At 40.2% G+C, this 22,340-nt stretch overlaps 2 protein-coding genes and 1 long non-coding RNA gene across 10 annotated transcripts in view; 1 reads left to right on the forward strand and 2 right to left on the reverse strand.

Annotated features, from left to right (window-relative positions):
* Positions 1-584: 584 nt before the first annotated feature.
* LOC121923981 (zinc finger protein RFP-like) lies at positions 585-13,357 on the reverse strand. Of its 3 annotated transcripts, none has more exons than XM_042454984.1 (7): positions 12,809-13,357; positions 11,181-11,300; positions 8,220-8,450; positions 6,878-6,900; positions 5,593-5,711; positions 3,709-3,828; positions 585-1,076 (listed from the first exon to the last, which is right to left on the reverse strand). In XM_042454984.1, the coding sequence occupies exons 1-7, from the start codon at positions 13,217-13,219 to the stop codon at positions 616-618; spliced, it is 1,485 nt and encodes a 494-aa protein (XP_042310918.1). In that variant the 5' UTR covers positions 13,220-13,357; the 3' UTR covers positions 585-615. The 3 variants fall into 3 exon arrangements, with proteins under 3 accessions (XP_042310918.1, XP_042310916.1, XP_042310917.1); XM_042454982.1 differs by having other exon boundaries at positions 585-1,130; positions 12,809-13,355; XM_042454983.1 differs by having other exon boundaries at positions 585-1,130; positions 11,181-11,276; positions 12,809-13,353.
* LOC121924031 overlaps positions 13,242-22,340 on the forward strand; it is a 21,978-nt gene continuing 12,879 nt past the window's right edge. Inside the window, exons 1-2 of the long non-coding RNA XR_006102509.1 lie at positions 13,242-13,380; positions 21,627-21,965. This is a non-coding gene — a long non-coding RNA (uncharacterized LOC121924031). The remainder of the gene's footprint in view (positions 13,381-21,626; positions 21,966-22,340) is intronic.
* LOC121924008 (zinc finger protein RFP-like) overlaps positions 13,448-22,340 on the reverse strand; it is a 25,051-nt gene continuing 16,158 nt past the window's right edge. For 3 of the 6 annotated variants that reach the window (XM_042455056.1, XM_042455053.1, XM_042455050.1), the window contains 5 exons: positions 22,030-22,052; positions 21,594-21,709; positions 20,154-20,228; positions 18,791-19,003; positions 13,448-17,342 (listed from right to left, as the gene is read on the reverse strand). In XM_042455056.1, coding sequence (XP_042310990.1) covers positions 17,290-17,342; positions 18,791-19,003; positions 20,154-20,228; positions 21,594-21,709; positions 22,030-22,052 — 480 coding nt within the window. In that variant the 3' untranslated portion in view covers positions 13,448-17,289. The remainder of the gene's footprint in view (positions 17,343-18,790; positions 19,004-20,153; positions 20,229-21,593; positions 21,710-22,029; positions 22,053-22,340) is intronic. The other 3 variants (XM_042455052.1, XM_042455051.1, XM_042455054.1) reach the window with 3 other exon arrangements.

Here is a 22,340-nt window from a genome sequence, read left to right on the forward strand (position 1 = left end):
TTTTACTTTCGGAAAGTTCCCATGTGATAAACTCCTCCGTCTGATAATAAATCTGCTTTTGCAAGCTTTTTTCACTTTAAATCCTGTTTTTGCATGGGATCCTCCTGTGTGATAAAACTTCTCTGACTTCAAAGCCACTGGATGACCTTGTGGTCAGCCTAAGAGGAAGGCAAGACAAACTCCTTTTTACCAAATCTTGCCAAGGAAAACCAAGTGATATGTTGGTCTTAAGGTCATTATAATTTGGAATTGACTTCAATTCACAGCCTGTGCAAAGCCATCCTTTCAGTGTTGTAGAGACTACAACTATACAAGGCTCAAAAAGCTATTTTTTTGCATAAGTTATTCAGCCAGTGTGGTGTAATGATTTGCGCCCTACGACTCTGGAGACAATGGTTCAAATCCTGACTTGGCCGTGCAAACCCACTGGGTGACCTTGGGCAAGTCACATTCTCTCAGCCTCAGATGAATTGGCAATGGCAACCCCCTCTGAAGAAACTGACCAAGAAAATCCTGTGATGGGTTCGCTTTAGTGTCACCGTAAGTTAGAAACAACTTGATGGCACATAGCAACAACAACTCACTGGAATTACACAATATATTGAAGATAAAGTTTCACTGGTAAAGTCTTAACTCGGTCCCTGGCCAAACCCAGATCCAAGGGAAGAGTCTCTCTTGACAAAAAGCAGCTGGTGAGAAAATGTAGATCAAAGCTGATGTATCAGCATCAAAAAATGCCACCCGATCCTCTTCATAGTCCAGAAATATCTGCACCCTCCTGAGGCTGCTGAATGAAGATAGGATGGTCACAGGACAGGTAAGAGCCTCAAGTTGATTTCCATACTGTTGCAGAGCCCAGATCTGCTCTTCAGGGCTAGGGACAATCTCCCCTTTTCTCTTTACAGATTCTTTGGCAAAGCCCACAGCCCAATATCTTCCACTTCCCACCTCCACCTCCCAGTAGTGTCTCCCCGACACAAGTCCTTCACAGCCCAGCACACAGGGATAAGGATCAAATCTTTCAGGATTGTCAGGAAGGTCCTGCCATATATCTCCGAGCTTCACACTCTTCTGATCCGCTGAGAGAATGAGGAACGGGTTTGCAGTATCTGCATCCAGAGTCACATTCACTTAGTTCAGGGATTAAAAAGAGAGAGAGAAAGTTACTTATAGATGGAGAATATTGCTGCATTGAAGTCTTTTTTAACCAGACCAGCCCTATCATTACACAAAGTAAGATAGTAATTTCAGGCATCACATGTTGAAGTGTCCATAGCAGTGAGGTGAACAAAACTGTGTATACCATGTGTTTCCTAAATGAGTTAAACTATACCTGTGTTCCTCAAAGTGGTGGTCAGTAAACTGGTGTTGATCTACAAGCTATCAGAAACTGATCTGTGATGAATTTCGAAGAAACTATCAAATACGGTAATAATATGTCCCTTGTATATTGAAGGAAAAATTGCCAGTCTGCCATGTCAGAGAGCGTGAGAAGCATTGAACTATGTTGTTGTTGTGTGGCTTCAGAGATTATTACACATGGTTTTTAAACCTCAATTAAAGTTGAAAGACCGTGGCTTTGGTGATACTTATTACATGATATAAACTCTGACCCATAGCTGCTGTGTCTCCAAAGTGTGGTTAGAGCATCCCTTTTCATTGATGGGGGAAAGCTGTCAATAAGATCCCTATCACACTTCAGGCCCATTAGATCACTGCCATGACAGTTGCAATATTGGCAATCATGGGGTGTAAGTGTCTCTTTTCTCCTTGTCCCCCCCTCCCCCTCGCTATTCCCAAGCAGCCTGATTTCCTTTAACTGTTTTAATTTCTTTTCTTTTTTACTTAAATCACATTACCATAATGCCAGAATTGCACTAAAAATAAAAATACTAGTCATAATAAAACAGAAAGGCACGCTAGGTAGGTCACAATGCAGGGAGGCAAGGTGAAAGGGGAGTGTAGAAGAGAGTCATGCTATTGCGCAAAGGTGCAATAATGGCTGCTCTCAAACCAATATGTTTCTATTTTCATTAACTAACACAATTGTGGTGAGAACGAGGCTCATATGGTAATGTCATTTAAGTCACTACCATATGTGAAATATGTGGCATGTCCTTGATCCTCCCTTTTTAAAAACTTCCAAACAGAGCTTCAGATGTTACTTGTTTTGAAAATTTATTCTTCCATAATGGTTGAAGGATTCTGAAAGTTGTAATCCAAAATAGCAACCTTTCAAAGCTCTCCTGGAAGTAAGCATGTGGGGCCCCAACCCACACTCTGACCACCAATTTTGAGAAACTACGGACTTTATCACACGGGGGAAATCCTGTGCAAAAACAGGATTTAAAAGCTAGAAACAACCCACAAAAGCAGGTTGATTTTCAAACACGTTGTAGTTAAACTACAGTAATGTTAACCTGAATGGAAAGTAAACAAAAGCCACATCTTTTTACTTTTGGGATTTTCCGAAAGTAAAAAGGAGCGGCTTTTGTCTACTTTCCCTCCATTTTCCGTTTGGGTTAACATTAGTTTAACAACAACATTTTGTGAAAATCAACCTGGTTTTGTGTCCCCCCCCCCCACCCCAATTTAAACCCTTGTTTTTGCACGGGATTTCCCCCGTGTGATAAACTCCTGAACCTTCCCTTTCCTGTATTTCTCATTTTGTTAAATATTCCATCCCCCCACAAACACACAAAGGGCGCATCTACACTGTAGAAATAATGCAGTTTGAACACCACTTTAAATGTCATGGCTTCATCAGGATTGGAATATCTTTATCCCACTGTCGCTTTTTGATAGTTTGTTTTTAATTGTTAAGTGCTTATGTATTTTATTGTTATATTTTGTATCTGTATTTTTATACTAGGTTGTAATCCCTCCTCGATCCACCTGGGAGAGGCGGGAAATTATAAATGAACATTATTATTATTATTATTATTATTATTATTATTATTATTATTTTCCTACGGAATCCTGGCAAAGAAGGTGAAAGATCTTGCAAAACTACAAATTCCAGGATTCCACAGAACGGTGCTGCAGCACTTAAAGTGGTGTCAAACTGTGTTATTTCTACAGTGTAAATGCACCTGTGTGTGCGAGGGGAGGGAATATTTCACAAAATGAGCAATAGAGGATAGGGAAGGAAAGAGAAACTCTCTCATCTGTGGCAGCTTGGCCATGGCAAGTCACACACTCTCAGCCTCAGAGGATGGCAATTGCAATTGCAACTCTTCTGAACAAATCTTGCCAAGAAAACCCCATGATAGGGTGGTCTTAGGGTCACCATAAGTTGCAAACAACATGAAAGTTCACAACAACAAGATACACACTCACAGAGGGGCTGAGAAAAAAGCCTCCAAGCCAAAGGAGCAGATAAAAACCTGTTAATAATAGGATCAAGCTTCCCTTTTGCATGGTCAGACACACACACCTGATATTTTATGTTTCTGGTGTGAACTGCAGAAGATGTCAGGTCCCACTGTTGAAGTAAGAGTCAACTACAAGTCTATTCAGCTTTTTTTTGTTGAATTTTGACACTTTGTCCTTCACTTCAGGAAGCAAAACATCTTGGGCTGGCCCTTCCTTTAAGCTATATGTACATGTCACAAGAGGCTGTGAGCCAGAATATACTTTAATTAAATGGCCTTCCCATTCCAAATAGTCACTGGTGTAATTGCCAGAAAATATAACTACAGTACTGACCTTTTCTGCCTCTTTTTTTCAGCTCTGCATATGGCAATTTGAACAATCTTGTCCTGCCTTTTGGGACCCGCAGGTCTTCTTTCAGCAAAGATGTGCTTTCTAACTCAGTGGAGATAAGAACTGGAGAAAAGAAATAAAGTAGGAGAATAGCTTCAGTCAGTGGTGTCAGTTATAAATTCAAATAACGTTTTTCTACATCAATGTCCCTGGTGAGGAGTGCCAGTGGGATTGCTATACATCCCTCCCTTTCTTCTGATTTTGTTCCTTCCATGTTGCCCTCTTGAGTCTCCACTGCAATACTTGGGAACTGTGACAAATCCCTGATTCTGATGTTGTTCAACAGTGACGCTTTCATTATTGGGTATGTTACCCTATGACAAACCTGTGAAGATTACCTAGTAGGTAATTTACCCAATATTGAAAGTCCAAAACTTAGGGCTCTTTTACACAACAAGCTGTCTGGTCCAAACTAGGTGACTGTATCCACAAAGAGTTATCCTGGAAATTTGTTCTATCCAGTTAGTTTCCAAGAGGCTACTATTGGATTCTTTTATGGTTCTTTATGCATATATAAAGTTTGGGCCCTCAGGAAGGTAAACCATCTACTTCCCCCCCTGATTTAGTGGCTATATTGCTGACATTAGAGTTAGGGTACTATATTACTGAACAATCTCTGTTAAGGGGGTGACTTCCACTTAACATTCTCATAAAACTTCCCGCAAAAGAGTTCACTCCCTCCTTGTAGATCTTCCCAATCACATCTGATTGGAGGTTAGGATGCTAATCCTGTATTGAATTCTGCAAATGCTCTGAAATCTGAGAGGGTGCATCTGCACTGTAAAAATCATGCAGTTTAACACCACTTTAAGTGCATCTGAGTAGTATGAAAGCTGATGCTGCCAACTTTTTTCTTTCAGTGAGTCTCAAAGGTGCTACAAGATCTGTCTACATACTGATTCTACAGACTAACATGGCTATATCTTTTAATTTTACCACTGTAAGTGCTATAACTCACATCCTATGGAACCATCTAGTTAAAAATAATAATTGTAAGCTGCTCTGAGAGCCTTTGTGGCTGAAGAGCAGGGTATAAATACTCTAAATAATAATAATAATAATAATGGGATCTGTAGTTTTACAAGGTCTTTAGCCTTCTCCGGCAGAGTGCTCATGTCCCAAAACTACAAATCCCAGAATTCTGTAGGATGGAGCCATGACAGTTAAAGTAGTGTCAAACTCCATTATTTCTACAGATGCACCCTCTATTCTGACAGGTGAAATTTAACTAAAGAGTAACTGGAATTTCGTTTGCTACCTTCTCTTGCCTCATCCCTTTCTTCCCCAAACAAACATTAACATTTTGGCTGTTGTTTTTTCAAATGTACTCCCACTAAATTCATCTATGAAGGTCCACACAGTTTCCAAAACAGCCTCTTATATTTTTCACATTCTTGAGGTTGTATCCTGTATGTTTTGGTCTTGGGATGAGAAAATCCAGAGCTTAGCTGAAGTGAGGAGTCACCTTTGGCAAGTGGCTGAGAAATGGGGACCCTCTTCTAAGGAAGGGATCCATTTGTGGGATACTCTTCCTGATCTGTAATAGCAACTACTGGAAATTTGCTTTTTCTCAAAATCCCAGAAATTTAGACCCTATTTTAACCCCCTGATATTGTTGATTGCACCTGGAGACCAAGGTTTGAATCCTTGCTGGGCTATGGAAACCACTGGGTGATCCTGGGGGAGTCATACTCTCTCAGCCTCAGAGGATGGCAATGACAAACCCCCTCTGAAGAACCTTGCCAAGAAAACCCATTGATAGGTTTGCCTTAGAGTTGCCATAAGTCGGAAACAACTTGAGGGCATGCAACAACAACAACAACCAACCTTTGAATTCCTTGAACATCTTTTCTAGATGCATGCTTTGTTCAGAAAAGGTATTCAATCTCTTCTCTAGATCAGGAGAATGATCCACTGACTGCTGCTGAGTCTTCTGCTGATGACATCTGCAACAGAAAAAAAAAGGCTCTTTTCAACCAAAAGACACCTTTCTCCTAGCTGGAGGCAGTAATTCCAGAATAAGCATATCACAAAACAAGGAGCCAGTGATTCTATAACATGGCCTAGTGTTTTGGCAGCTCCCCATGTCAATGTAAATGCTGATTAATTTGTTGGTGATCATCAAGAAGTGGGGACTTACAAACAGGACAATAAGTGGGGAGAACAAAAGTACCCTTAAAATGATAAAATACCATTAAAAGATAAAAAAGCAATTAAAACAGTTCAGTCTAAAACACTACAGCACCCTGAACCCATTCTTTAAAAGTTTTCTTGTTTTAAAGACTTGCTGGAATTTAAAGGTTTTTTCCTTGAGATGGAAGGACAGCAGGCTGGGGGCCATTCTGGCTTCTCTGGTGTCAAATCTACCAGGATCCCAAGTTCAGAAAATCAGGCTTAAAATCAATAGTTAAAACTCAGAAAACCATTTAAGAAACTATAGATCCAGTCCAGAGACGTTTATTGTCAGAACTGACCAGCAAGTGTTAAAACTGCCTAAATGAAACTACACACAATTTCACACCTTGGGCAGGCTTAATAAACACACTTCTCCTCTCTTTCCCATACATCCCCCCCCTTCTTTTTTGTTAAAACCAGACTTTTACAAAAACAACCTTGAACAGGCTTGGCTCATGTTTGCTTTGGTTCTAGCATTATCTCAGCACCTGTCTCTGAGATCACCAAACTAAACAATACCAATTCCATTGCATAACCATCACATCTAACTAGGGGAGAGCTCACTCTCTGTGCAATTTACTTTCAAATGGGCTTAATTAGTTTTGAATTTGAATCTGACGTTAAGTGATAAATTATTTAATGTACAGTATTTTTTAGTCTTTTCAAATTAATTTGAGTTTATTGTTTTAAATTGATTGTACTGTATGCTGCACGGAGGTCCTCAGATATGGAGTGGAATCTAAATGTTTTAAAAGACTAATAAATGTAAGATGAGACAAGTTACACCAAAGGGGTCTAGGAAGAAAAAAGCATAGCACTCTGGCCTATCTCTTGTGTCAGGGGGAACACCCAGATGTACAAGCTGCCTAAAGTATTTTCCTTAATCTTTTGCTGTGTAGGCCATCCATGGGCAAAGGAGAATGGACGATTTACATACCTGATAAAAGTGTCTTTGAGATCCTACAGATGGGAAAGAGATTTGAAAGTGAGTATGACAAGAATTCACATTGACATCTTGTCACCCCCTTAATATTTAACTCTGCATGAAGGAATAATATCAGAATTACCTATAACATCATTTCCTCATTTTGTATCCCTTCCTTCCTTGCTTTTCCTTCTTTTGCTATCTCTCCCACACTTTTTCATTTGACCGTATTAACACTGGGGTTTATTAATACTCAATAACAAAAATAAAAGTTAGAAGCCAGACTATTTTTTGCTAAATAATTTTTTGTTTTGTTTTGTTAAATAGCTCAAAATTGGGGAGGGGGAATGTTTGATATATCCATCTCTCTAATTCAAAATAATAGTGCCTGTGGAACACAACAACAAAGTACAGCCCATTTCAAAGTTGTGTGTCTGTGTGGCGCAGGGATTTTAAAAAGGAAGAAGACAGTGACAGAAGGTGAAGGATAAAGAGAATGGAGAGGGGGGGGGGGGAAGAAAGGCAGAAATTGACATCTGATGGGTTGAGTCACACAGAACAAAGAGACAGTCATGCTTTTATGAAAACAACACACAAAGTTTTGTCACATAGGCCTCAGAGTACCTGTAACATCCACACTAGAGGTTATTCTCCTTAATATTAGTAGTGTTACATATTCTTGATTTTTCTCATTGGTGAGACAATCTGAGTTAGCAATATCTGTGAGGTTCCCTCTGGAGGTGAACACCTTAGAGACATTATGTTTTCGTGACATGCATTGTGTCTACAAATACTGTATATAAAAAGATAACAAGTAGAGGTACTACTACAAATCAGCATATCTACTACCTTATATCAGTTCTCCAAATACAACATCTGCATTTCCCACCATGCCTTCATTCCTTTTCAGTCTGCAGCCCCCGCTATAGAAGCCCCGATACACTGAGGTTGGATGAATCATCCCTTGTTTAGCTTTCGACAGGTAAATTAAGCAAGAAAGCCAAGGCACACATGAAGATTTTTTTAAAAGAACCCAGGTTCCTTTATGTCCATAATTAAGCAACTTCAAATTAAAATTCTGAGTATAAGCAGACATTAGCCTTCTGTTATCTTCCCAAATAAACATTTGAAGGAGCAAGGAATGTAAATTTACAACCCCAAACTCCATGATGAAATCAGAGCTTGGGAAAGTTATTCATTGAACTACAAATTCTGGGACGCGCCAGCCAGCATAGTCATGCTGCCCGAGTATATGTCTGAGAATTGTAGTCCAAAAAAGAGTATTTTTTTCCATGCTCTGACCTAGCTGTGATAGTGCTCATCATGCCCCAGAGAAAATAATCCATGTTTTCACCTGAAGAAATTCATTCACTGACTGCTTGTCCTTTTCTTCTATCTCACTGATGAGGTCACTAAAGTTGGAAATCTCCTCCGAGAGCCTGGAGGTGATTGTCTCCTTCTCCATCATCACATCCTTTTCTAGCTGTTCCAGCCTGGCTAGTATGAGGTCTTCTTGAACTTCGAGAAACTGATGGAGCTGCTCAAATTCATACATAATTTTCTTTCCTTCATCTCCTAATCTTTCCTGTTATGAGCAGATTGAGAAGAAAGGGGATTAGGCAGGACAATAGAGACCAAAAAGGACCTTCAGTACAGCTTCTCATCCCATGCATGAGCTGGGGAAAACACTGTGATGACTGAGGAAAAATACTGTATATCCCTATTTGACAAAGATAGTGTAGACCTGTGATGAGAGTTATGACTTGAGAGATCTGGGTTCTAGTCTTCACAGTACCATGAAACACCCCAGGATGATTGTAAACCCAATTACTCTCAGGTTGTTTAATTTAGTTCATGGGGGGGGGGCAGATACAGATTTAACAAGCAAAACAATAAGAACATGTACATGGTTATGGAACAGAAGCATGAAGCAACATTCAAACTGCCATCCTGTTTTTTTCTCAACAGCACACAACACTAATGACCACAGAAGATTTACAAGAATTCATCCAAGACAATGGGAAAACTGAAATAGTCAAAGAGTTCTCATATTGGTTCAAATATTGGAACTGGCGACTGCAGTAATGAAATCAAAAGAAGACTGGGATTGGGAAGGGCAGCTATGAAAGAATTGGACACGATTTTAAAATGTAAAGACATAACTTTGAACTCTAAAGTGAGGATCATCCAAGCCATCCTATTCCCCATCACCATGTACGGATGTGAGAGCTGGACAGTGAAAAAAGTCAATAGGAAGAAAATCAACTCCTTTGAGATGCGGTGCTGGAGAAGAATGCTGAGGATACTGCAAGCAGCCAAAAAGACAAACAAATGGATCCTTGAATAGATCAAGCCAGAAATCTCCCTGGAAGCCAAGATGATCAAGATGATCAAATTGAAGCTGTCATACTTTGGACACATCATGAGAAGGCACGACTCACTAGAAAAGACAATAATGTTAGGAATGGTAGAAGACAGTAGAAAGAGAGGAAGACCATATGCCAGATGGCTAAACTCAGTCAGGGAGGCCACAGGACTGAATCTATAGGACCTGAGGTTGAAAATAGGAGGTCTTGGAGATGTCTTATTCATAGGGTTGCCATGGGTCAAGGCCGACTTGAAGGCAGTTAACAACAAGAATCCTATGAATGAGAGACATCCAAGATCCATAGTCATGAATTTTATTTATTTATTTATATGAATTGCCCTGCTTCAGGTCTTGCAAACTTAGGGGCATGGCTTCCTTGATTTAATTAATCCACCTGTAGTGCAGTCTCTTGCTTTTTTTTACTGCCTTTCACTTTATCAAGCATTATTGTCTTTTCCAATGAGTCATGTTGTCTCATGATATGTCCCTAAGTACACCAGCTTCATCATAGTCAACTTGGCTTCTAGTGAGAGCTCAGGCTTGATTTGCTCTGAGACCAATTTATTTGTCTTTTGGGCAGTTGGTGGATCTGTAGAGCTCTTCTTCAACATCACATATCAGATGAGTTGATCTACTTGTCCAGCATTCACCCCCATACCTAGAAAGTGGGAATACAACGACCTGGAATATTTTGACTTTGGATCTTACCTGATGGCTGCCTTTCCAAGTTTTAGTCTGATTATGATTCCATTACTATGGTCGTCATTTGCTGGCATACCTTCTAGACAGTGTGTGTGTGTGTGTGTGTGTGTGTGTACATGCCTGCCTTCAAGTCTTCTGTTGACTTGTGGCAACCCCATTAATTTTATAGAATTTCCTTAGGCAGGGAATACTGAAAGGTGGTTTTGCCAGTAAATCTACCTAAAAATGAATGATGAGCTGAGCACTTCAGTGAGAGAATAAAATGTAGAGCTCTTTGCATTTGCGGGTTGTACACATGTACACATTTGAGGGTTGGACTATGACTCTGGAGACCAGGGTTTGGTTCCTCTGCAAGCCATGGAAACCCACTGGATTACTTTGGGCAAATCATGCTCACTCAGCCCCAGAAAACCCTGTGGTGGGTTTGTCTTGTGTGTTGTGTGCCTTCAAGTCATTTTTGACTTAAGGCAACCTTAAGGCAAACCTATTATGTGATTTTCTTGGCAAGTTTCTTCAGAGGAGGTTTGCCATTGCCTTCCCCTGTGGCTGAGAGAGTGTGACTTGCCTAAGGTCACCCAGTGGGTTTCATGAAACGCTGGCTGTCATGCTTTAGAGTTGTAGCAACAGCAACAACAACACATGCAAATAACATCAGCGACACATGCAGAATAGTAACACCAAAATGTCTCAGGAGAAGGGGGCACTCGAGAAAAAGGTTTTTCTTCCTTTTTGGGAGGAATCAGCCAACAAACACGCAGCCTTACAACCAAATGCAAAGGCACACCTGTGAAATGTTGAAGCAGGAATACTTCTTATAATACCTGATTTACATTATATTTATAGTGACCTACAAAAAATATAACCTTCCCAATGTCTTCTGCCACTCAAGGGGTTGCACACCTATGTGGCATGTCCAAACACAAACATCCAATCTAGAGCAGAATCTGTAGCTTCTGTAAACTCACTGTTGATATCCAGCCAACAGAGTATTTCCAACCCCCCCCCCCCCACACACACACACATTTTTGCAGTCACAGCTCCTGTGCCATTAATGCTGGCATGATGGGCTGAAAATTCTGCAGATTTTATTTCCCCAACCATTGGGTATTGATACTGGGGAACGACCTGTATTCATGTTGGGGAAAGCAATCATTTTCTGACTGCCAAGCAGTTGTTACAGGCTTAAGAATGCAGTAGACCCCCCCCCCAAATTGAGAATGTACCCCTTAAGAACTGTAGACTTACTAATGATTTCCAGCTTCTTTTTTCTTCAGCCACTTTTAGTGCATGGAATTTCTCTCTCTTTTGCTTCCAGCTCTTCAACTCCATCTGAAATTCTTTCTTTTGAGCAAAGAAGTTATTGAACTATGATTTAAGCAATGTGTGTCAAGAGGTAAAAAATATTTTAGTATTTGCATGTAATTTATTTCTGTAGCATTTTCTGCTCTCGAGAGTGTAGTTCATACTTGTGCCACAACAAGGCACAACACAACAACAAAGGATACCCAAATTACAGTATACCTGCAGAGAACTACTTCAGTTCCAATTTTGTTTCCAGACAAGGTCATAGAGTATCAGTGTGTTGCAAAGGACGATGGAGTATGTTCTAGTAAGAACATCCAGGTGACATGGAGACATAGACAAAGTGCAGCCTCGAGATATTATTGGACTGAATCTCCCAGCATTCCTCACCATTGACTGTACTGCTAAGGCTTGGGGAAAGTGCAGTAACATCCTGTACTTTGTCCACTCTTAAACTAGGCCTTCTGAAGGCCAGCACATGACATTTTGCTTCATGAACCAGAGCAAAAATGGGGCAATCCACTCACTCAAAGGACAGTATTCTCAGTATGTGTTTGTGTATGTTTCTTCAAGTCACCTGTTGATTTATGGCGACCCCATTAATTTCATAGGATTTTCTTAGGTCGCCCATCCAAGTACTAACCAAATACCCACCTGCTTAGCTTCCAAGGTCAGACAGGATCTGGTGCCTGCAGGGTATTAAGGCCCCATAGTGTGCAGCACTATCCCCCAAAAGCTGTAGTGGCACTATCACATGAGATAGACAAGCCCACAAGCTTCTTTCCCTTCAAATTAAAATACATTCAGAATTAATTGAGACTGAGTCTGCACTGCAGGCATGACCAGTTTGACACCACTTTAACTGCCCTGGCTCGATGCTATGGAATTCTGGGATTTGTAGTTTGTGGTGGCAGAGCTCTCTGAACAAGAAGGCTAAGTAACTCACAAAACTACGAATCCAAGAATTCCATGGCATTTAGCCATGGCAGTTAAAGCAGTATCAAACTTCATTATTGCTGCTGTGCTGATTCAGCCAAAGTAACTAGCAACATGCTGCCCTTTTATGACATCCAGAGTCTGTTGTCTGAGACAGCTGTCACCTGCCTCCTCAACAACACCAAACAATAGGGCCAGCTCTGCCTTTTAGGTTCTCCCTGTTCCAGCTAATGCATTGAGAGACTGGAAATTTTAAATATAATTGAAGAATCTCGGGGGTCATTCAGACATTGTTGTTTTTCTCAGCGGAGCAATGCAAATAACCTCCCTCTCACATTCTGGGTTTGTTATTCACACTATGGAACTGCATCTCTGGGAGTTCGGTTGCCAGTGCTCCAATAAACATGGCATACAGAGTTTAATCCCAAATTACCCCATGTCTATTTGTATCATTTATTCACACTTCTGACAATGCAACTCTTTTAAAAAAAAAACTTGGAGGAAAAAACATTATCAATTATCCTGGGTTAAGTGGGTCTTTTGGTACCCCCATCAGAAACTTAATAGGTGTGTTCAGGATGCATGTGAACAACCCAGATTCATCCTGGATTATTTTCACCAGGGCCTTAGATTACCTTGTACTGCTGAACGGCGTCTTCTATAGGGATCACAGTGTGATGCCGATGTTCCTTGGACAAATCACACACCAGGCAGATGGGGATTTTATCATCTTTGCAGAAGACCTCCAGGAATTCCAAGTGGCTCTCGCACACCTTCTTGCCCACGTTTTGCCCATCGAAATTCAGGCATTTGACTATTTCCACAATTCTTGCCAGGTTCTGGTTCTCGGTGGAGCTCTTTTGTGGGCTACTTTCCCCACAAAGAGGGCAGCATACACTGGACTCCAGTTCCCCCCAGCATTGAGCAAGGCAGGCTTGGCAGAAGTTGTGCCCACAGTGTACGGCCACCGGGTCTTTGAAATACTCCTGGCAAAGGGAGCAGCAAGCTTCTTTTTTCAGCTGTTCTAGGAGGATGTTTGCATCCATAATTTCTTCTGCTAAGGAACCAGAAAGTTTGCTTTCACTTTCCTCTTTCCAAGCGGACTTGTTTGACCCATTCTCTCTCCCTCCGATTGGCTGAGAAGATAAGATCCAGCTGTGCTATGGAAACTATTGTTTCCAAGAAGGAAGTTGGCCTGGTTTTAAATGTAAGTTTCTTTCTACTAGAGTAAATGAAGGGCACAGCGTTTGAACTTGATTTTAATGTGTCTGCATAGGCAGCAGCCAGAGAGTGAAACATCACTTGGAGTTTATTCAGATGATGAAAATAATCCTGGTAGAATCTGGGTTGAATCTTTGTTGTTCACATGCATTTCTCTTCTTTAAAAAAATTCAAAGTTTCAACACCAGTGAAACAACAAGTAAAGTTTTCTTCTGTCACAAAATTTTATTGTGTTATATATGTATATAAAGTGTGTCTTTTCCTTTGTCTTCTTTCCTTTTCTTTGACTTCCCAATTTTCATCCTACTATATGGAATCCTTAATGTTAGCACATTTCATCTTGTATAATGTACAATGCATTATTCATGAAACTTAACCAAAATACAGTCATTAAACAGCCATAGCTACCAACACAGTTATCACATTGATCACAAGATAAACACTGCATAGCTTTTACACCATTCTGTTTTTCTATCTTGTTTTATATGAATTTTAATATAAGTATTAACGCCTTAAATTAAATTAGCATTGTTTTGGTTGTTCACATGCATTTTAATGCATTTGATTAAGTTGGGGGGGGCTGCCAAGAAACCCCCACTTAACTCAGGATAATCAATGTTGGATTTTTTTCCAAGTTTTTCTAAAAGTTTTGAATTCTCAGCTGTGTGATGTGGATTGACCCAGGATACAACCACATGTCTTGAACATATTTTGAATACATTTGCATCATCAGCTTCTCATTTATTTGAGTGCTGACATGTACGAGCAACCAAACTTGCAGAGATGCACACAGATGTGGTTCCACAGTGTGACCAACAAACCTGGAATGTGTGCGTAAGATTGTTTGCATAGTTGCACTAAAAACAGCAACCTGACCCCTTAAAGATCTGGGAGAAACTTTGTTAAGAGCTGAGAGATACTCTGGTTTTTGATAGGTCTACACTGTAGAAATAATGCAGTTTGACACCACTTTAAGTGCTGGAGCTCAGTGGTTGTCAAATGGTGGGGTGGGAATCCCAAGGAGAGCACATGACTTAGAGGCCCTGATTCTTCCTCCTCCTCCTCCTCATCTTTCCCAACTTTTTTATGTGTAAAATTTACACATGCATGAGTAAAATATTGAATTTACTTAAATAAAACTTGAACAAAGTTGTTTCCTTATAAAATGGTAAATTATGCATGTAATTCAAAGTGTAGTTTTTAAGCGTTTTTACCATTTTAAACTGTATTTTATTATTTATTTTTAATTGGACTGTTCTTTTAAATTGTTGGCTGCTCTGAGTCCAAATTGTTTGGGGGAAGCAGAACATCAACAACAACCATTTTTATTTTTATTTATTTTATTTCTATGCTGCCTCTCTCTAGAAAGGCTCAGAAGATAAAAACATTTTTAAAGCTTTACAATAAAAAATTAAAAACAAAATAATCTAATTAAAATAATATAAAATTAATACAAAAACATACACTTTTTTGTATTGAAATATTTTTATTCATATACTATATCAAATGGGAGGACAAATGATGTCCGGTCTTCACGTTGATGTAAAGGGGTGTCTCAAGGGTTAAAAGTTTGATTACCACTGCTGTAGCCCCAGCCTATGGAATCCTGGGATTTGTAGTTTTACAAGGTCTTCTCTGCCAAAGCGTGATGGTCCCTCAAAAAATTACCAATTCCAAGATTCTGTAAGATGGAGACATGGCAGTTAAAGTAGTGTCCAACTGCATTATTTCTGCAGTATAGATGCACCCTAAACTGATGGATGGTGTTATGATCCTGGTGCATTGTTGCCAGGTTTTTGAAACAGCCATAAGAGAGAGTCAAAGTCCATGACATACCCATTTGACAATTAGAAAGAAGCCATTAACTAGTTTACATTTTGCTCAAGTAACAAATGAAAACAGTGACTTCACTTATCGTGGCCATGTATATATTACATAACTCACACATTTCTCCTTTTATGAGATGGGATTTTTGGCATCTTATTCAACCTATGCAGTCCCATAGCGAGTTCCTGCAAGTTTTAAACAGAAGGAGAATTTTGGTTATGTAAATCTGGGTCATTCTGGCAAAGCGAACAGGGGTGGAAGTACAACAGGTAACTGGCAACAAGTTTTTGAGCTCAAGAAAAAAGCAGAATAGGACACGGTTGCAAAACACAAGGAAACAAATGATAAATGCTGGCTATGATCTTATGCACCAGAAGGTATGCAGTGCCCACAGTTTCACAGCTAGATCTTGAGACATCTAATCCAATGTCCCAAGAAGTTACAACTGCCACAAACACAAATATTTTATTATTACAGATAAACTTCTGTAGAGTCTATCCTATTTCATCAGAAATGGTGGTCTCGAAAAGCTTAAACCAAGTAAAACTTGTAGAGAGATCTTGTAGCACCTTTGAGACTAACAAGTAAAACTTGTTAGATTCAAGAAGATATTAATGCTTTGTTGTTTCTGACATGACAGATTAAAACATTTCACCATTCCCTGAAATGATACCAATGAAGCAGTGACTTAAGACCAAGCCTTGTTGGTGGCAGCACCTTTGCTTCCTGCACTAGGACTTCAAACTTGTCTTGTTGTTTCCCAGACACTGTGCATTGGTATATAGACATCTCAAGCCTTGTTTGTTCTCAGCTTTTATTCTACTGTGAGTTTTACTGTGGCTCCCATTCTTTCCCTCAGCTTTTAGAACGCACATCCTTATGTTTAGATTAGAGCTTGTTTTTGGACAGATGTTTAAATTATCATCTCCCACCCGCAAAGGATTTAGTTTAAAGGCTCCTGATCATATTCAACATGCTTTTGCCAAAGACATTCATCCCGGTCTTAGTGAGGTATAGTCCATCTGTAGCCATTAGTTCTTCTTCTAGGAAGTGAAAACAAAGATCCCAGATGCTAAACCCATCCTGCCGACACCATCTGTGTAGCTGGTCATTCACTTACAGTATCTTCTTGTCCCTGTGTTGTCCTTTATCTTTCACTGGTAGAATTGGTGAAAATTCCACCTGTGCTTCTAACTTCTTCACTTTCCTAACCAGGGCATCATAGTCCAAGGTGATCTGCTCAAAGGTGTTATTTCTACTGTCGTTGGTACCCAAATTAATAAGAAGAAAGGGCTACTTCTCTGTGTCCTTGATGAGCTTCGACAACTTGTGTGCCCTGCAACATGAGTGGTACCAGTCAAGCATTATTTGTGCCAGACCTATAGCTATGATGGAGGACATGAAGTACTGAGCTGTTTCTGACATAATGGTCTTTACATTGATGTTTAAGTCCACCAGCACAAGCTGGGAGAACTCAGCAAGATCAGGAAGGGAGACTGCTGAGCAGTGAGGTGTGAAGTGCACCAACAAAATCCCAGCTACCCACCTCCACAAACTCAGTAGACTTTGGGTTGGAGGCACCTGGTAAGGGAGATGGAATCACTGTAATTCTGGTCCCTTACCCCCAAGACCTTGCCTGCTGCTGTACAAGGAACCCAGGTGAACAAAGCTGGGAGAGAATGACCCCTTTCCCAGTTTCATTCAGCCAGTCTCTGGAAAGCAAGCTGGGTTAGCTTGTTCAAGCAGGATCAAGTCTTGGATCAAGGGTGCTTTTTCATTCACCAACCTCGCATTGAGCAGCAGCACTTTCAGACCAGGTATGGGTAATGCAGTCTCTCCAGCACAATGGTGAGAAGTTGTGAGCTATAAAAGAAGGTTTAGCTGGTACATGATGCCATGTATTGACAACTTTGAGAACATTTTCCTTAGCTGTAGACTGTGCGACCTCATAAGGGAATGATAATATTCTGGCTGCAGTTGCAGTATGTGAGTCTGATTTAGAAGCAGAGATTGATGGAGACATTGAGGGAATGTACCCTTAATTTCTACACAACATAATTCTTTCCATTTAGGATAGTGAACACCAAGAAGAAGATTCATTTTCATGGTGTTCCTTCACATCTGCAAAACAAAGGAAAGAGGAAAAAAAGGGGTTCATTAGAGACTGGGTATGGCATTGAGGTCTCTGCTTCCCAGCAGGCATGCTCTGATTCAAACACTGCTATTATCTATCAATGTATCTCATTCTAATCTTGGACCACAGGAAACTGCTTGTTATTGTGATTTGGAAAATAGTTTGCGACAGTTTCTTTCTTGCAGCTGTTGATGCATTGCACTCTGTATTTGGGGAAGTGAAAAACTGACATTTTTTCTATATCTGTCTCTTGAGTCAGATTAACTAGAGCAAGGGTAAGTAATCGCAGTAGGTCCAAGGGCCAAATTTCTGCCCTAGGACTTTCCACTGCCAACTCTCTCCTCGAAAGAAGGCCGGGTGGCAGAGGAGGCTAAAGGAATGAGTGTTCAAAGTCAGACAATGAAGAAGGGGCTGGCACTGGATGTAGTTCTCACTGCCGTGGTCTGGAAACCCCAAACAGCCACGGACACCATTTTTGCTAGCAACATTACTATACTGACTCGTGTATGAGTTGACCCAGTTTTTTTAATCAATTTTTGGCATGGATTTTTCAACGTATACATGTGTATATATAATACCTTCCTGAAAGGTATGGAGTGAGCTGGTGTCTAGGGAAGACTTTTATAATCAGACTATATGAACAGTCATAAAAATGCAAAACTTGTGGGTATGGTGATGAGGTGACAAGTTCAGTTTTAACCGTCATTTAGGGACGAAGGCAGGAGGAAAAAATGTTGCCTGAGGCCATGGTGGGTGGGTGACCATATGAATGATGGTAGGGAGTTTTTAAATGTGGTGTGGGCAGGCTGGGAACCAGAAAGAAGATGTGATAAACTGGCCAAGAACAGTTTCTCTGTTCAGCCCATTGTTGATGGACTGGAGTCTGTGGATATATTCCAATTGAGTTGTTTAGTGTTACTGTCACCTGTAAAGAAGCTGTCAACCTTACCTTTTCAGCTATTGCTCCTTTCTCCTAAACAATTGTATAGAATGCTGACCAATGCTGGCTAAAGGTGACCATTGAGAAAGGCCCCTGTGGCTAACAGTTGTGCAAAAGAGAGAATTTTTGTGCAGAAATTTTGACAGGTGAACCTTTGACATGAAAACTATACTTGTTGAACTATTTTCTTCTGAAAAACAAATAGAGATACAGAAATCCTGTCTTCTTTTGTATGTACCTACCTATACTTCCTGAATGTTTGTCCTTTAACATGTATATAAAAGAACTAGAGATTTTAACTTTCCAAGTGAAAGCTGGCAGATATGTAAATGCTGTGTATGAAATATGAAAGCTGTGTAAATTTACAGTGCTTCATAAATAAAGGTTAATAATAAAAAAGATATATAAAGGGACCCTCCAAGAGCTATGGAGTGATTATCAGACCTGTTTCCACATACAAAGTGTCCTTGGCAAACTTCCTCTTCCTGGACTCACCATTATTCATTGAAAACTTTTTGCAAGATGAAGAAGCTGGGGAGGGCATTTTGCTCTCTAAGCTTCCAAAAAATGGTTTAGCAAAGCACTCCAGTCCTCTCTGTGGCTGCTCCAATTTCATATTTCTTTCTGTGGCAATCACCTGCTTGACCCTTCTTCTCTTTGCAAGTGGAGAACTAGCCTCCTCTTTCTCCAGTCCAGATGACGAAGCATCTAGGTACAGAGAATGACATATGAAATTGTGCAGAGGCGAGTTTGACATCTTTATTAAAAGTGAGATTGCATCCCATTTAAGAGGCTTCTGGTTGATTCCCATGTCTGAAGAGTGCTTGGAAAAGTTACTTTTTGGCCTAAAGAATTCCACAGCTCATTCATGCAGAGCAATGATTCTAAGAGTTGTAGCATAAAAAAGCATCTCCCCCCACCCCCAAAATAAGTGGGCATGCTGCCTGGGTAATACAGGCAATCTTCTGTATCCAAAGATTACTCATCCATGAATTTAACCATCTGTGATTTGAAAATATTTTATAGATAGGTGGATAGATATTCCAAAAAACAAAACCTGATTTTTCTATTTTATATAAGGGACACCATTTTACTATGACATTGTATTTAATGGGACTTGAGCATGCACAGATTTTGGTATACACAAGAAGTCCTGGCACCAAATCCCAGTGGACACCAAGGGCCCACTGTACTGACAGTTGTAATCCCACCAGGTACTTTTTCCACAAAGTGAGAACTTTCAAGACCGATGCACTTTGCAAATCAGCCAGCTGAACGCGGCTTCTATCCAGGTTCTAGCCAGATTTTAGGTGGGAGGTAGCATTGGTGGCAAAATGCAAGTGATAATATTTGGCTGCATCCTGGAAGAGGATTCAAACTGGACAAGATTTTAGCTGTGCAAAAAACTCTCAAGATGGGCCTAGGTGTAGAGCACAGGTCGTGGGTTGAAAAATCCAAAAACCCATGAACGTTTTCCTCCTCAGGTCAATGTAGCCAGTTATCTTTACCACTGATCCTGTAACAACTGTGGTTTATAACTCTGTGAATACAACCAATGTTTTCCTGCAGCCTGTAATATAAACTAATCATAGTGTGGTTCCTTGGTAGCCTGGGTCAGAGATTATGTGGCTCTCCAGATGTGGTTGAACTGTAACTCCCAGCATTTCTTATCTTTGGCTATGCTGGCTAAAGCTGCTGGGAGTTGCAGTCCAACAACCTCTGCAGGGCTGCATAATTCCTGCCCAGCTTTAAATGGTAACACAGCCTGCATTCACATCTTGGCCTGCATATCTTGTGTTTTTCTCCTTATTAAAAATGTTTAATTCTATTACTGAAATGAGGAAATAGAAAAACTTACTTTTGCTACCTGTTGCAGTTCCAGCAATGACTGGAAAGTCCAAATTACTTTTTGTTACTTCTGAAGACAGAGAATCTAGTTAAAAAGGAAAAAAAAAAGGTGGGGGGACTTGCAGAAACAAACTATCTATCACAGTAGCACTGAAAAAGAAAGAATCTAGTTTTCCAGCACATAATCTTTTCCACTTCTGTTTTGCAGAAAAACAAAAAGCACAACTTCAAAAGTTCTTCAAAGTTTTCATTTAAAATTAAAATGAAATACAGTTGGCTCATCATATCCATGATTCCTTCTCCACAGATTCAAGCATCCATGGCTTCAATACACACACGCGCGCATGCGCGCGCACACACATACATATTCCAAAGAACAAACCTTGATTTTGCCATTTTATATAAGGGATATTATTTTACTGTCCATTGTATTTAATGGGACTTCAACATCCACAGATTTTGGTATTCACAGGAGTGCCTGGAACCAAAACTCCACTGTACAATAATTGGCAAATAGTGTTGCCAGTTGGTGGTTATAATAGTGGCTGCATCTGCACTGCAGTCTGACAGTGCTTTAACTGCCATGGCCCAATGCTATAGAATCCTGGGATTAGTAGTTTGTTATGGCAGCAGAGTTCTCTGACTTTTGTTATTTGGAGCCAGCGTGAGTGTTGGATTATGACTCTGGAGATCATGGTTTGAATCCTGGCTTGGCCATGCAAACACACTGGGTGACCCAACCCTGGACAAGTCACACTCTCTCAGCCTCAGAGAATGGCAATGGGAAATCCCCTCTACAAAAACTTGCCAATAAAACCTCATGATAGAGTTGGCTTAGGGTTGCCATAAGTTGGAAATGATTTGAAGGCACACAACAACAAGAACAACAAAAACAGAGCTCTCTGAAAGAGAAGGCTAACTAGCTCACAAACTACAAATTCCAGAATTCCAGAGCATTGAACCATGGCAGTTAAAGAAGTGCCAAACTGCATATTTTCTGCAGTGCAGATACAGCCAGTGACAAATTAACATCCAACTTTTTCTAACATTCATATGCAGTGTAGGTGGGAGCTGCTATACAGTTGAGTGTCTTTTGAAACAGACTGAGATTTCTTCAGAATGTCAGAAGATTTTCTTGGTTTTTAATAGGTTTTAATTGTGTTATTTTAAATGGTAAGCCTCTTTGAATCCCAGTTTTGGGGGAAAGTGGAATATAAATAAATATAATACTGACAATATTTTAATTTGGAGTTCCAGGCTGTCTTGAGGGATGGAGAAATTATGGAAATTGTTTAAATAAATAAATGTCAAATTTGCATTATATAAAGTACATCTGGAATGGGCGAAAAGCAAAGCTGTGTCCATAGATATATTTATACAAGGTTCCTGAGACCTATAGCTGCTGATGTCTCAGTCTGTATGACTGTACATTCAAACATTCAGTTTATACCTTTAAATTTCTTCATTCTTTTGGCAATTGCAGTGTTTTGCAGAGTCAAAGAATCAAGCCTGTCTTGCAGCTGTGAAAAAATCCCTATTGGTTCTGGAAACGTCCTTTTCTTGGACCTGGAAAGAAGAGAAAAAGAGCTTCCGCGTCACTAGGATTAAGTGTGAATGGAGTCCCCCTCTCTCTGGCTTTGTTTCGCAAATGAAGATTCAGGAAGGACTCATCCCGTGCTTTGTACAAGTGCGTTGGTGACTAAAAAGGCCAATCCGGGATAAACAGGTCCGGTTGCAGAAAGCACAGTGGAAAGTCTCCTTGGGTGATGTTTCTGGGTTGCGGATCTATACTCCACATAACCTGACTGAGAAAGAACACAAGGTCATCTTTAATTACATTTTTGGCCTAAGATTTTCCCATACAGTAGGAGGAAGAAGGCAAATACCTTTTCAAAGTCATTTTCATTTCCTAGAAAAAAGAAAGAGAAAGAGAAAACAGTTCAGCATTGCATAGTACGGTTAGGAACCGTAACAAAAATTTTGCACTGCAGTGTGTTCCTGTTCACGGTTCCAGCAACTCCTTCTCTGTCTCCCAAGTTTTCTGCTTCTCTCAAAAAACCTGCATCCTGTGGTTAAGCTGGGGCCATTCACATTACCATTTACACCGGTTCTGAAATCAAATCTTCCATGTGAAGTTCATATTGGGCCCAATTCTGTCACAATCCATGTCGAGGTTTGCACAAGGAAATGCCCCTTA

Source organism: Sceloporus undulatus, chromosome 2 (genome assembly GCF_019175285.1).
Source record: "Sceloporus undulatus isolate JIND9_A2432 ecotype Alabama chromosome 2, SceUnd_v1.1, whole genome shotgun sequence".
Classification (NCBI taxonomy): domain Eukaryota; kingdom Metazoa; phylum Chordata; class Lepidosauria; order Squamata; family Phrynosomatidae; genus Sceloporus; species Sceloporus undulatus.